The sequence below is a fragment of the Aegilops tauschii genome, chromosome 3, assembly GCF_002575655.3.
Source record: "Aegilops tauschii subsp. strangulata cultivar AL8/78 chromosome 3, Aet v6.0, whole genome shotgun sequence".
Taxonomy (NCBI): domain Eukaryota; kingdom Viridiplantae; phylum Streptophyta; class Magnoliopsida; order Poales; family Poaceae; genus Aegilops; species Aegilops tauschii.
The window spans coordinates 375,881,019-375,894,565 of record NC_053037.3 but is presented as its reverse complement, the minus strand read 5'-3'; the positions used below and the strand labels follow the sequence as shown (position 1 = coordinate 375,894,565).

The window sequence follows — 13,547 nt, the reverse complement described above, 5'->3', positions numbered from 1 at the left end:
TACAACAACTTATGACATTGAATATGATACTTCCCACCTAGTAAACATAGACTAGTGTCATATGCATGACACTATTATAAATTATTCTCCACTATGACTAGCCTAAGTGCGTCTTTGATTCGCAGGATTATGAAAACGGAATAGGAAAAGTATATGATTGGAGTGACATGCAGGAGTGTTGATGCCGCAGAAAAATATAAAGAAATGGTAAAAAAGTAGAAGTAGATGTTAGATTACCTAAGAAAAATAGTACAAAAGATTCATAGGGAAAAAAAATCCTAAAACAACTAATACTATGAATTTCAATCCTTGAAAATCCTATAAAATTTCTTTGAATCAAGGAGTCCTGAAGATTTGGCCGGGTGGCTGGGAGCCTCGGACTGGTGGCAGCACCCGACAGGCTGGGAGATATATATACTCCTTCCGTTTTTAAATATAAGTCTTTGTAGAGATTTCACCATGAACCACATACCGATGTATGTAGATGCATCTTAGAGTGTAGATTCACTCATTTTGCTCCGTATGTAGTTCATTATGAAATTTGTACAAAGATTTATATTTAGGAACGGAGGGAGTACATTGAATAGTAAGATTGGACAGAGTACGTGGCACCCATAAATATCGCCGGCACGGGGCCGCAGAAAAAGCGCAAAGCGCGCCGAGATATTTTTGTTGACTGGCTGGATCCAAAAAAGAAATCATCCACCTGCCAATGTTTACATGGCCCAGAAGCTGCTACGTCACCCCGGCCGCTCCACCGTCCTCCCCGCGCCACTCCTCTCCCCGCCCTCCTATTACGTCTTAATGGCGACAAGACGCGGCTGTATGTGTACCAACGAACCACAGTTTCTCCTCCCTAATCCTGCGCGAGGCGGAGAGGGAGAGGAATCATTCCCCGCCGGAAAGCCCGCCGCGCGCCCACACGTTTTTATTCCGCGATTGGGACGGCGACGCGCGGAGCGGGAAAGGAGTGGCGGGGCTGAGCGCTCGGCCATGCTAGCTCTTGGCTGTGGCGCAAGTGGATTCACGGACAGGTGCCGCCGCCCGCCGCCGCTAGTTGCTAATTTGTGGTCTTTTAAGCCTTTCTGAGTAGTTCTGGGCCAGAGGAGCCCCGAGCGAACGGCTTAGGTTCTTGGCCGGACTGTTCTTGCCGGAGCTAGGCGGTTCCTGAACTCGCGGCTGAGGCGCTCTGATCTGATTCTGTCGGAGAAAGGAGGCGAGCGGTCGCCGAGGTAATTCAGAATTTCCCTGTTCTCTCTTGTATGGCTACTTGTTCTTTTTTGGGGTAGATTTCTTGATTCATGTTACCAGTCTCAGCTTCGGGGTTCCTTGAAAGTTATACTAACAATTAACAAGCACCTCCATGGTTCCCCTTTCATAATTCTTCGAAGTGTGCATCTCACTGAATTCTATCATGCCTTGTATTTTCGTGACGTCTATCCTGTGTTGTTTGCCGCATTGTTGGATAGACCCCGCAAAAATTAGTATTCTCTAGTTGTATTGTACTGTATTTATTTAGTCATAGATTCATTCACTTACGCCTGTTAATGCTCTTAGCACGTGCGCCATTTAGAAGTATGATCAGCGTTCATGCTTGTATTTTATCTAGCCCTTGCTTTGGAAGTCGGGAAGTAAGTATGTAGCGCAAAGTACCAATATTGTGCAAGATTCATGACATGAACAGTGTCATGAGCAGTGTCAGAAGAAAAAGGAAATAAGTACAGGAGTCTGAGCAAGTTTCATGACATGGCAGTCTGTTGGAATATATAACCGTATTGTTTTTGTATAGTTATACGGTTGTATATGTGTAGTCCTTGTATAGGTGTCCGTATATTATACGATACGAACTCTGCCTTGTAACCTATATATATTGATCAATACAAGGCACCACAACGTGTGGTTTCCCTAATCTTACATGATATCAGAGCCTAAAAACCTAACCCTAGCCTGTGCCGCCCTCCTCCTTCCGCTGCCGCCGAAGCCACCACCTCCTCTCTCGCCGCCGCGCCCGCACCGCCGCATCCATGTCGCAGCCCGGCACCGACGCGACGAACCAGGCGCTGGCCGCCGCCAAGGAGCGCCAGGACGCCGAGGCCGCCAAGGCCAAGCTGCCTCTCGCGACCGCCGTCGATGGATCAGGGACGAGCGCGGGGTCTTTCTCCTTGACCTCGCTGCACGCCCAGGCCGTCGGCCTCCACACCATCAAAGGCCATGTTCCTGTCGAGCTCGCGCTCGACACCAGCGTTCACCGGCAGTGGCGCACCTTCTTCCGCGCCGCCTGTCGCAAGTACGCCCTCCTGGATCACCTCGACTTCGATGCTCCCGATGCGCCGAACCCGGAGTGGTCTCTCCTCGACGCCACCGTCGTCTCTTGGCTCTATGGGTCTGTCTCGCTCAGTATCCTCGACGCCGTCATGACGCCCGGCGACGATCCCCTCGCTGTCGATCTCTGGAACAGCATCAATGGTCTCTTCAACGACCACAAGATCAATCGTCAACTCCACCTCACGGCCGAGCTCGGCGATGTCAAGATGGGAGAGATGAGTATGGCCGACTATCTTCAGAAGGTCAAGTCCCTCTCCGATGGGCTTGCGGACCTTGGTGCCCCCGTTGATGATGCCGAGATGGTGGTCCACTGCCTCAACGGCCTCTCCGAGCAATGCGAGTCCGCCGCCGATCTGATCTCCCTCATGCCCGGTATGACCCTCGCGCGGTGCCGCTCGTTGCTTGCGCTCCAAGACATGAAACGCAAAAACCGCCGCGCCCGCAACTCGGACACGGCCCTCTTCACCAACACCGGCAACCCTGGCAAGGCTCCTGGAAAAGGAAAGAAGAAGAAGAAGAAGAAGAAGGCCGCCGCTGGAGTCACCAAGGAGATCATCCCGGCGCCCGCGACCCCGCAGGCTGCCACTCCTTCCTGGCCCTCACCGCAGCATCCCTGGAACGGCGCCATCCAGATGTGGCCCTATGGCCAAGGGGGGCTGCTCGGTCGCGCGCCGCCCAGCTATGCCCCTGCTCCCAGCTACGCGCCCCGGCACACCCCGTCGCCGCATGCGTTCTACGCCCAAAACCCGTACGGCCTTGCTCCCTACGGCTACGGCTACGCCTCTGGACAGCCCTCCTACGGTCTCACCGGCACGGCTCCATCATCACCGGCATTAACTTCGGCTTCATGGGACCAGGCCGCGCTCATGCATCAGTTCCAAACCATGGGGCTGCAAGCACCCTCCAGGGAGTGGGTGATGGACACCGGCGCCTCCTCCCACTTCGCGTCCGATCCCGGTATGCTCACCTCCGTGTCCCCCCCCCCTCCTCTCGTCGTGCTGTCGTTGTCGGTAACGGTTCCACTCTTCCAATCACGGGTACCGGCCATGCACGTCTTCCTATTTCCACCACCTCTCGTCCTCTTTACCTTCGTAATGTCTTAGTAGTTCCTAACATAGTTAAAAACCTTTTGTCTGTTCGTTAGTTCACCATTGATAATCGTGTCTCCGTCGAATTTGACCCTCTTGGTTTTTCTGTGAAGGATCTTCTATCCAGGACCGAGATTCTCAGATGCAATAGCTTCGGAGCTCTCTACTCCATCCGCCCTTCCTCTACCAGCCAGCCACACGCCTTCCTCGTCGTCGATGCAACACTCTGGCACCGTCGGCTTGGGCATCCTGGGCGGCCCGTCATGGAGTCATTAGCTCGTTCTTCGATTATCCCTAGTGAAAAGAATAAAAGTAGTTTGTGTCATGCTTGTCAGTTAGGTCGTCATGTTCGTCTTCCTTTTTCTTCCACCAATCGTGTAACCACTACTCCCTTTCAAATAATTCACTGTGATTTGTGGACATCTCCTGTTGAGAGTATTTCTGGCTTTAAGTATTATCTCGTTTGTCTCGATGATTTTACTCAGTACGCATGGGTTTACCCTCTATGGATTAAGTCCGAAGCTTTCTCGCACTTGTCGTCCCTTCATGCTTTAGCGCTCACCCAGTTTAGTGCACGCTTGCAGGCTATTCAGTGTGATAATGGTCGTGAGTTCGATAATTCACTCCTCCATTCGTTTGCCCAGCACCATGGAATTGCACTCCGCTTTTCATGTCCATACACTTCGCAACAGAATGGCAAAGCCGAACGCATTATTCGTACTCTTAATGACATTACTCGTACACTCCTTATCCAAGCTAGTATGCCACCTCGTTTTTTGGGTCGAAGCTCTTCACACCGCCGTTATGTTGCATAATCGGCTGCCTTCCAAGGCAATCTCGGATCGTATTCCTTTTCGTGCCTTACTTGGCGTAGATCCTGCCTATGCTGGTCTTCGGGTTTTCGGATGTCTATGTTACCCCAACACCACAGCCGTTGCTCCGCACAAACTTGCGCCTCGCTCCGTGCCATGCGTGTTTCTAGGGTACCCATCACGACATCATGGCTATCGTTGCCTTGATCGCTCCACCCAAAAGATCATCATCTCTCGTCATGTAGTGTTTGATGAGTCAACCTTTCCCTTTGCCTCCACTCCATCTTCGTCAACTCCTACTCCTTCCCTGCACACTTATGATTTTTTGCAGGGTACTGAGCAGCCGGTCTCGTTGATGCCGTTCACCGTGCCAGGCACGGTGACCCCGGACGCGGCCCCACGGTCGCCGCCGCCGCCGCCACGGTCCCCTCCTCGGTCGCCGCCACCGACCTCGCCCCGGTCGCCTGGGGCACGGGCTTCTGTCGAGCGCCCTGCCAGGAGCCTCGATGGCGGTCCTGCTGGGAGTCCTTCTCCTACTACAGCAGCGTCACCGCCGGCAACGCCGTCGCCGGCTCCTGCTGCTGTGGATCTACTCCGGACCCGCCGGCCGCGGGCCCCTCCACCGCCACCATCCCACGCCATGGCCACTCGTGCTAAACAGGGCATTGTGCAGCCGAAAAAGATATTTGATCTTCATGTTGAGGGTTTATCTCCAATACCGAAGACTTATCGTGGTGCTCTCAAGGATCCAAATTGGCATTCCGCCATGGTTGAGGAGTATGGTGCTCTTCTCTCCAACAACACTTGGGACCTCGCTGATCCACCTCGCAATGCTAACATTGTTACTGGTAAGTGGATCTACCGTCACAAGATGAAGTCTGATGGTTCTTTGGATCGCTACAAAGCTCGCTGGGTGCTTCGTGGATTTACTCAGCGAGAAGGTATCGATTTTGATGAAACTTTCAACCCAGTCGTTAAGCCAGCCACTATTCGAACAGTGCTCTCTCTTGCTCTCTCTAGTGACTGGTCCATTCATCAGCTTGACGTCAAGAATGCGTTCCTCAATGGCACTCTCATCGACACTGTTTATGCTCGTCAGCCTTCTGGGTTCACTGATCCTCGTTTCCCTGATAAGGTTTGTCGTCTCAACAAATCACTCTATGGTTTGAAACAGGCGCCTCGAGCATGGTTTCAGCGGTTTGCTTCGTTCATTGCATCGGTTGGTTTCATTGGCTCCAAGTCCGACAGCTCGTTGTTCGTCTATCGGCGTGGTGCTGACATGGCCTATCTCCTGCTCTATGTGGATGACATTATCCTGACTGCATCTTCCTCGACATTGTTGCACAGTTTGATTGCCTCTCTTCGTACCGAATTCAGTATGACAGATATGGGTGATCTTCATTATTTTCTGGGCATCTCTGTCACACGCAGCAAGGACAGTTTGTTCCTCTCACAGGAGAAGTATGCATTGGATCTTCTTGACAGAGCTGGCATGTTGCAGTGCAAACCCATCTCTACTCCCGTTGATACTACCTTCAAACTTTCAGCCAAGTCCAGTGATCCAGTTGCAGATCCCACCGAGTATCGTAGTATTGCAGGCGGTCTTCAGTACCTCACGTTCACTCGGCCGGACATCTCTTATGCTGTGCAGCAGATTTGTCTTCGTATGCATGATCCTCGGGCTAATCATTTGCTCCTTGTGAAGCGTGTGCTTCGCTATATCCGCGGCACCACCGGCCATGGCCTCACTTTGTTTCGACGCAGCTCCAACAAATTGCTGGCCTATTCTGACGCTGATTGGGCAGGTTGCCCTGACACTCGCCGGTCTACCTCGGGTTATTGCGTCTTTCTTGGCACTAACCTGGTGTCGTGGTCTGCTAAGCGGCAGCACACGGTCGCTCGCTCCAGCGCCGAGGCCGAATACAGGGCAGTTGCAAATGTCGTGGCTGAAACATGTTGGTTACGGCAGCTTCTTCAGGAGCTTCATCGACCGGTGACTGGTGCCACTGTGGTGTTTTGTGACAATGTGAGCTCTGTTTACATGACACAGAATCCCGTTCATCATCAGCGCACCAAGCATGTGGAGATCGATTTACACTTTGTGCGAGACCGTGTCACCACAGGCGAGGTCCGGGTTCTTCACGTTCCGAGTTCTTCTCAATTTGCGGACATTTTCACCAAAGGATTGCCATCTCCTCTCTTTCTGGATTTTCGGGACAGTCTTAACATTCGCCGACGCCCGTTTACGACTGAGGGAGGGTGTTGGAATATATAACCGTATTGTTTTTGTATAGTTATACGGTTGTATATGTGTAGTCCTTGTATAGGTGTCCGTATATTGTATGATACGAACTCTGCCTTGTAACCTATATATATTGATCAATACAAGGCACCACAACGTGTGGTTTCCCTAATCTTACACAGTCCAACTTCATAGAATGGGATTAAAACTTAAAAGAACCATCAGAATGACTTCATACAAGGGTCAAAGTTTACCAGTTTACTAGTCTTCTCCTTACTATTTGGTACTGTGCCAATCTATAACATGTTGTGGAACATGTCAAGTACAATCGAAATTACTGTTATTTTACTAAATTGGTGGCACTTTGCATAATTTGTGATAAATGGGTGATTTGAAGTTTGAACTATCAACCCTATATTTTGTCTTTGTGCAAAATGTGCAAATTCACATTTACATGTGTAAATTTTAAGAGCTATTGTTGTCCTCCAGCTCTTTTGTTCGTTTCTTCTTTATACTGGTTTCATTTGGCATAGACAGGTATATCACACCACAAAATGACTTACTTCATTCTTTTCCTGTTTGCTGCAGAAGCTTCAGGCAATTTTCTTAAACTGAACTGCATATAGTCATGTCTGGTGGTGCTTCCAAAAGATTTGGTGAGAATGAAGACTTTGAACTTCTGCTGAGCAAAAGTGATATCAGAGAATCATCTTACCGCAAGCACTCCCTGTGGATGGCACACTGGACAAGAGATGGCCACAGTGCAGAACCTCAAAATAGCAAGAGCTGTAGTCCGTTTGAGGAAACCGATGATGTCGGATATTCAAAAGATTGTGGGAATTTACCTTTTGAGCTCATGAAAGCTAGGATGGCTGAAAGGTTGATGGTTGGAGTTAGCCATGGAGGTGCATCTTCCGGGAATACACAGCAATTCAGTTCTAATATGTGGGGTGTAGCACATGATGTTTGCCAAGAAGTTCAATGCAAGAATACTGATCAGTTTAATAGACCTTTCGAAAGATCTATGGTACAGAAAAATCTGAATGTATATGCTGCTAAGACAGTGATATCAGAAAGATTTTCTGTACATAAGCCTTCAGATTTATCTGTGGATTCTCATAAACTTTTGAGCTCTGACAATCTGAGTTCAGAATGGAGTCATTTTCCTATGTTTGCAATCAATAGGAAAATTGACTGTATACTCAACCCAAGACGGTCTGCTCTTTCTGCGTCATCTGATAAATTTTTTGTCCCACAATATAATTTGAAGGCAAATATATCTGCGTCTAATACAATGGCATTTTCATCAAAGGAATATCAGTTCCACACACACCAAGTATCTGATGAAAATATGACTCACTGCAAATCTGCAGCAGTCATCCAACCTCATCAAGATGATTGTCTCGGTCTCAATTCTGACCATGCAGGAAGAAATCTGAAAGGACATTTGTCAGTTGAAGAATCGTGCTCTTGCAGCAAGGATGAAACTAATTCCCTTGGTAGCCCATCAAAAGGGTCACCTTATCAGTCTAGCAAGAATAAAGACATATTTTCAGCAAGCAGAAAAGACGATGAAATTGTTGAACCTTTGTTGGAACAGAAGTTAGGAACATCTGAAAGATGCCAAAAACAACAGGATTTAGAGGAAGTAGTATTTTATGAGCCAGCATTAGATAGAGAATACCAGATGAAATCAGTTGATGCTTCTTCCATTGGCAAGGGCATTGATGTGGACATTAATGGCCAAGGTGTGACATTTCCTAATTTGTTACAAGGTGAACAACAATATCGCAAAGTGGATTCTGCTGTGAATTTCACAGAGATCTCCAAGTTACTGGAAAAAATTGAAAAGGCACCAGTAATGAAGAGCAAAGGTGAAGCACTGGCTTGTAGAAAACCACCAAGGCAAAAATTGACAAATAGCAAGCAAAAAGGGTCCTACTTATTTGAAATGTTAACAGTACCATCCAAACCACATCTCACATGCTCCAAAGATCCAACATATTCGGTGAATTCTCGCAGTAACACAAGCAGATGTTCATTGGAAACACAGAAACAGTTCTCGACAAAAACAGATACATTGTACAGCGATGCTCATGATGCATCAAAATCCATAGCAGGTGAGACGGTTATGAAATAATCTAGTATAACTTGACTTACCTTCTGAACTTCTGGTGCATCTGGATGACAGAACTTAAGTATTTATCAGGCTGTTTGTGTCAAAATGTGTCATCTGATAATCTACATACATTCTTGCACTACCTCTGCTCATTGTAATGTTAATGACTTGTTTGTTCTGGTTTCTTTGCAGGGTTCGCTTCAACGTCAACACAAAAGGTACAATTCCACTTTGCTTTATGTTAATTTACTATATATGCAACCAAAAGATAGTCTGGTTTTCCAAGAAACATGAAGGCATTTATGCAGTCATGAAAGATTATTTAGTAGTATATGACTTTATTCTTGTATGAAAGCATGCATGTCAATTGAACAAAATTAGGAAAGAAAAAAAGATCAAGGAAATCATGAAAAATCAGAAACATGTAAAAAAGGGAAAATACAAACATATCAATCAGACGGGTAAGAACAAATTGGGGGGGGGGGGGGGGGGGGTGGGGGGATTGAGGAAAATAAATTCAAATAAAAAAAAGATGAAAACAGAATGTCTTATTTTATTTCAGAGGTCGGAAAAATATCAGGAAATGGGAGTGACATGCAAATAAATTTGGAAAACTTCAGGATTAGAAGAACTGGTTTCAGAATTCAAAGTTGAAAGGTGAAAAATGTATCTTTTTTTCTAAAAAAATCGCACTTTGCATGCTACTGTAAATCAACATCCTGCAAAAGATTCCTACCTTTCAAGAACATAACTCTGATTGCTTGAGTAGGGTCTGGGGAAGGGTCTGACCACTTTGGGCCTTTTGTACGCAGCCTTTCCCTGCATTTCTGTAAGAGGCCTACGAACCTACACAAGCATTTCTAAAAAAGGGCACCCCGGTGCACGTAGCTCCCGCTTGTGTAGGGTCCGACCACTTTTGGGTCTTTTTGTACGCAGCCTTTCCCTACATTTCTGTAAGAGGCTATTTCCAGGACTCGAACCCGTGACAACGTGGTCACAAGGCAACAGCTTTACACCTTTACTGCTGCGCCAAGGCTTCCCTTCCTACCAACACATGCAGCGACAATTAATATGGATCGGAGGGAGTACTTACTTTCGGCTTGTCCGGATGGATTTATCCATCTCGGAGAGACGGAACCAAACCTAAGATCCACACTACACAGTCTCGAAGGTTCTGAGTATTGCTCACTCAGACACGCCAAACGCTAGCGGTTGGCCTCTGTAGCATCCCGGTATATCCGGACGCCTCGCTTGGAGGGTCCAAATGCATTGGTGCCACTCTCTCAACTCACTCTGAGGGACCGAATGACACACTCGGCAGCTCTGATCAGGGATCACTGAGAGGTTCTCAGGTTTTGTGGAAGATTTGGACCAAGTGCGTTTGAGTACTTAAGCAAAAAAAACTTTCTCCACACGTGGTTCAAGTTAAGATCTCGAAACCAACTCATGGTTCTGGCAAGTGGATAGCTAACTTCCACGCACCCCTGTCCTAATCATGTTGTCATAAATCATCAAAATTCACTATGGGGGCCTATGATGCACTTTTCAGTCCGACCGGTCGTGATGGAACTAGTGCTCCTTTGATGCACGTACTAACACCCACAACGTCTGCTCATTGAAGATCATAAAATTAGTTGTCTTTGGTGGAATCCTTTTCCTACTCCAGAATCTCGTTTGCCACATTATAACTTTGTTGAAATATGACCATTTGTTAAATTTAGTATATTCATGTACATTTAACTTTCTGTTGCTCATAGTCTGATCAGCTTCAGGAACCCTGGAACTAAAGCATTTTATTTATATTGGAAAAGGTGCAACTTATTATGAATGTTGTCTAACTAACAATTGTTCCACAGGACTCTGGTTACCCAGACTCAGAAAAAACTGAACGGGTAGTCTCTTCCTCAACTAAAAGAGTATCAAGCTGCTGTGAAGGAAATGAAACAATCAACATGAGCTCGGAGCATCAAAACTCTTATTCCAAAGCAACTTGTGCTAGTAAGAAAGAATGGAACATACCCAAAACGTCAAGCATGAATTTGGATCTAGTTCTTTTTCAAATGAGCAGAATGAGAAATCCGATTTCCAAGGCTCCAACTGAGTCACCAGTATGCTCAGATCCAAATGACAAGTGGCTGAAACGCCTGAAATGTGATAGTTCAGATCCACATGTTCCTTGTTCCAAGAAACCAAAGACTGGAGACATAGCAACTCCTGGAGGAGCATGTACAGTGTTTGGTCAAGTGCTTGATTATAAGAGGGACAGTGCTTGCATGATCAAACAGGTTAAGGAGGACCAAGTGGTGCATGAAACATTGATGGACCAACAAAACCAAGATGCGTCTCGTATGTCAACAAAAAGTCTTAATCACTGGATAGGGAGGTGGTGCCAAGGTGGCTCCCCTAGTTTTCATGGAGCTTCGAGTCCAGGAAAGCAATCGCGAAAGTCTAACACACCACCTGATTGTCTTGAAGGTCAGTTTCCAAGCATCGCGGCGATGGCTATGATGGGGCGTGTAATGAACAAGCTCCGTCCTTGTGAACTTGAGAAGAGGGGTCCTTCTGTAGTCTGGAAGACAGAGGGGTTATGAGTGCCTGTCCGGCTTAATTCAAGACCGGCCATCGGCTGTGGGTTGAAATTTGCATGCAGGAGAGAAACTGCTACGCTGATGGCAATGCGGTGATTGTTTCCTCACAGAAGAAGAGAAAAAGATGGTAGTGTGAATATCATTCCAAGGAGAGAAAAATATGCGTTGTTTCTACCAATCACAGCGTGATAGATTGATGTGTTGATTGTGTAAGGTTCCTGGGATGGATATCTTTTTCCATCGTCTGAAGGGTGCCCTATTTGTGTACCGTGACCAAACAGATATTCATAACTGGGGAGGTTGCATTCAGTTTATATTTACTCTACTTGAATTCAAGTTACGTTATGTTGCTTCCAGAAAAAAGGAAAAAAAGAAAAAAAGAAAAAGAGTTACATTGTCGCTGTGCTTTTCTTTGGAGCTGCTGGAAGGACAAAAGTTTAGACGCTAATGTTTTCTGGACCCAATCCTGATAAATATTTGAAGCGCAAATTATAAATCTTATGAAGCAGAAGCCGTTTGGCGTAGCAATGGCGCAGGGGCTCACCGGTGGTCCGGCTGTGGTTGAATATCCTGTGTTCCAGCGCGAGCTCGGCCCTTGGATGTAGATCGAACGATCAGCTGAGGAGTTGCTGGACTTGTGTGTAATGATAGGACTCGTTGTGGGTTTTCTGGAAATTCATGCAAGCTCTCCCTATGATTGTGGGATCTAGGGAACTTAGGTGCTCCGGAAGCACAAGATATTTCCCGGTCCGGCCGTTGCACGGTGAGGTTGGTGGCTCCTACGTGATGGCGGCGACACCATCACATTGGCTGGTGTCAGACGTGCTGCCCGATCACGTGGGGGTGGACTGCTCCGAGCGAAAGCACTGGCAACACGGTGCTCATGGGCGTTTGTTTCCTCCAATGTGTGTGTGAGGGGGAAGGAGGTTATGGAGAGTCTTCCTCACCCTCCACCCCCAGGTCATGTTCTACAGGCGAAAGCCTAAGACTCTGGTGTAGGTCGGGGGAAGGGGTCGTTTCCATGTCACTCCCCACCCACCCCCTGCAGGGCGTTGCTTTGAAGGTCATCGACCCCTTCAACATTTTCTTGGTGTTGGACCCACATGACATTGTTCTTGGTAAGTGGAACTGGCTTTGGCATGTTGGCGCAGTCCTCCAACCAGACAGAATTTGTCAGAGGTCCATATGTTCGTCAGAACGAAACATGTCGTTGGTCTTAGGTATGGTCAGCCCCATCGTGGGCACATTGTGCTCGCGTGGGCGTGGCCGGAATCGCCTGCTACCAAGGTCTAGCAGGGGAAGCTAATTTAGAGGAGACATGGTCCAGGCCGCGGCGGCAGAGATGTCGGTGCTCGAGGAGCTGAACGTCCTTGCTGGTGGCCCGGAGATCTCAATGACGAATCGCTCGCCCTCCATGGCCTCGAGAAGCATCTACCAAAGCGTGATGATCATGCGACGAGCGTGCGCACGGTGAAGCCAAGGGCCTGGTTGCCTTGGGGGACGATCCATGCTAGGGAGAGGCAGCAACGAGTGAAAGGTTGTCCTCCCGGACAACATGGTGAAACATAGCCAGTTCAGTCGCGTCATGATGGCTAGCCGTTGGTGATGCCTCGAAGTTCGAGGCACACTGGTGGAGCTTCCAAAAAGAAGAAGAAAAAGCTTCGCTTGAATGCATACATGGATGATTTTAGGGGTGGTGGAGGTGGGGCTAGACCCCCTCAACAAACTGCTACTTCTTCAGTGGTAGTGGTTGTTGCCGTCAATTTTTTCCACACCATGAGAGCTTGCCCCCTCCACGAGCAAACTCGCCCCCTTTATGCCTGAATCTTGGCTCCGTCCCTAAATGCATGTGATGCGTGTGTGTGCATGTTCTGTGCAGCTGCTACGATGCGGGCACTGATGATCCACAAGTATAGGGGATCAATCATAGTTCTTTCGATAAGTAAGAGTGTCGAACCCAACGAGGAGCAGAAGAAAATGACAAGCAGTTTTCAACAAGGTATTTTTTGCAAGCACTGAAATTATCGGTAATAGATAGTTTGGTAGCAAGATAATTTGTAACAAGTAGCAAAAGTAACAATAGGTGCAGCAAGGTAGTCCAATCCTTTTTTTTGCAAAGGACCGGAGCGGTCTCTTATAATAAGTAAAACGTTCTCGAGGACACATGGGAATTTCATCTAGTCACTTTCATCATATTTCTTTCATTCGTGTTCGCTACTTTGATAATTTGATATGTGAGTGGACCGGTGCTTGGGTGCTGTTCTTACTTGAACAAGCCTCCCACTTATGATTAACCCCTCTCATAAGCATCCGCAACTACGAAAGAAGAATTAAGATAAAATCTACCATAGCATTAAACATATGGATCCAAAT

General features: G+C 47.5%; 2 protein-coding genes across 2 annotated transcripts; both read left to right on the top strand.

Moving 5' to 3' along the window:
- Positions 1-723: 723 nt before the first annotated feature.
- LOC120976763 (uncharacterized) lies at positions 724-11,510 on the top strand. Its single transcript, XM_040404142.3, has 4 exons — positions 724-1,232; positions 7,056-8,587; positions 8,779-8,804; positions 10,443-11,510. Exons 2-4 carry the CDS (start codon positions 7,096-7,098, stop codon positions 11,175-11,177), a joined length of 2,253 nt encoding a protein of 750 aa, XP_040260076.1. The 5' UTR covers positions 724-1,232; positions 7,056-7,095; the 3' UTR covers positions 11,178-11,510.
- Positions 1,239-6,639, top strand: LOC109780961 (uncharacterized). The gene is made up of 2 exons (XM_040404144.3): positions 1,239-3,282; positions 3,527-6,639. The coding sequence occupies exons 1-2, from the start codon at positions 2,025-2,027 to the stop codon at positions 3,562-3,564; spliced, it is 1,296 nt and encodes a 431-aa protein (XP_040260078.1). The 5' UTR covers positions 1,239-2,024; the 3' UTR covers positions 3,565-6,639.
- Positions 11,511-13,547: the final 2,037 nt, after the last annotated feature.

Coding starts and splice junctions, on each gene's coding strand:
- LOC109780961 (XM_040404144.3), top strand. CDS start 2,025: ATGTCGCAGCCCGGCACCGACGCGACGAACCAGGCGCTGGCCGCCGCC. Junction 3,283..3,526: donor CCACTTCGCGTCCGATCCCG/GTATGCTCACCT, acceptor TTTTCTGTGAAG/GATCTTCTATCCAGGACCGA.
- LOC120976763 (XM_040404142.3), top strand. CDS start 7,096: ATGTCTGGTGGTGCTTCCAAAAGATTTGGTGAGAATGAAGACTTTGAA. Junction 8,588..8,778: donor TGCATCAAAATCCATAGCAG/GTGAGACGGTTA, acceptor GTTTCTTTGCAG/GGTTCGCTTCAACGTCAACA. Junction 8,805..10,442: donor CTTCAACGTCAACACAAAAG/GTACAATTCCAC, acceptor ATTGTTCCACAG/GACTCTGGTTACCCAGACTC.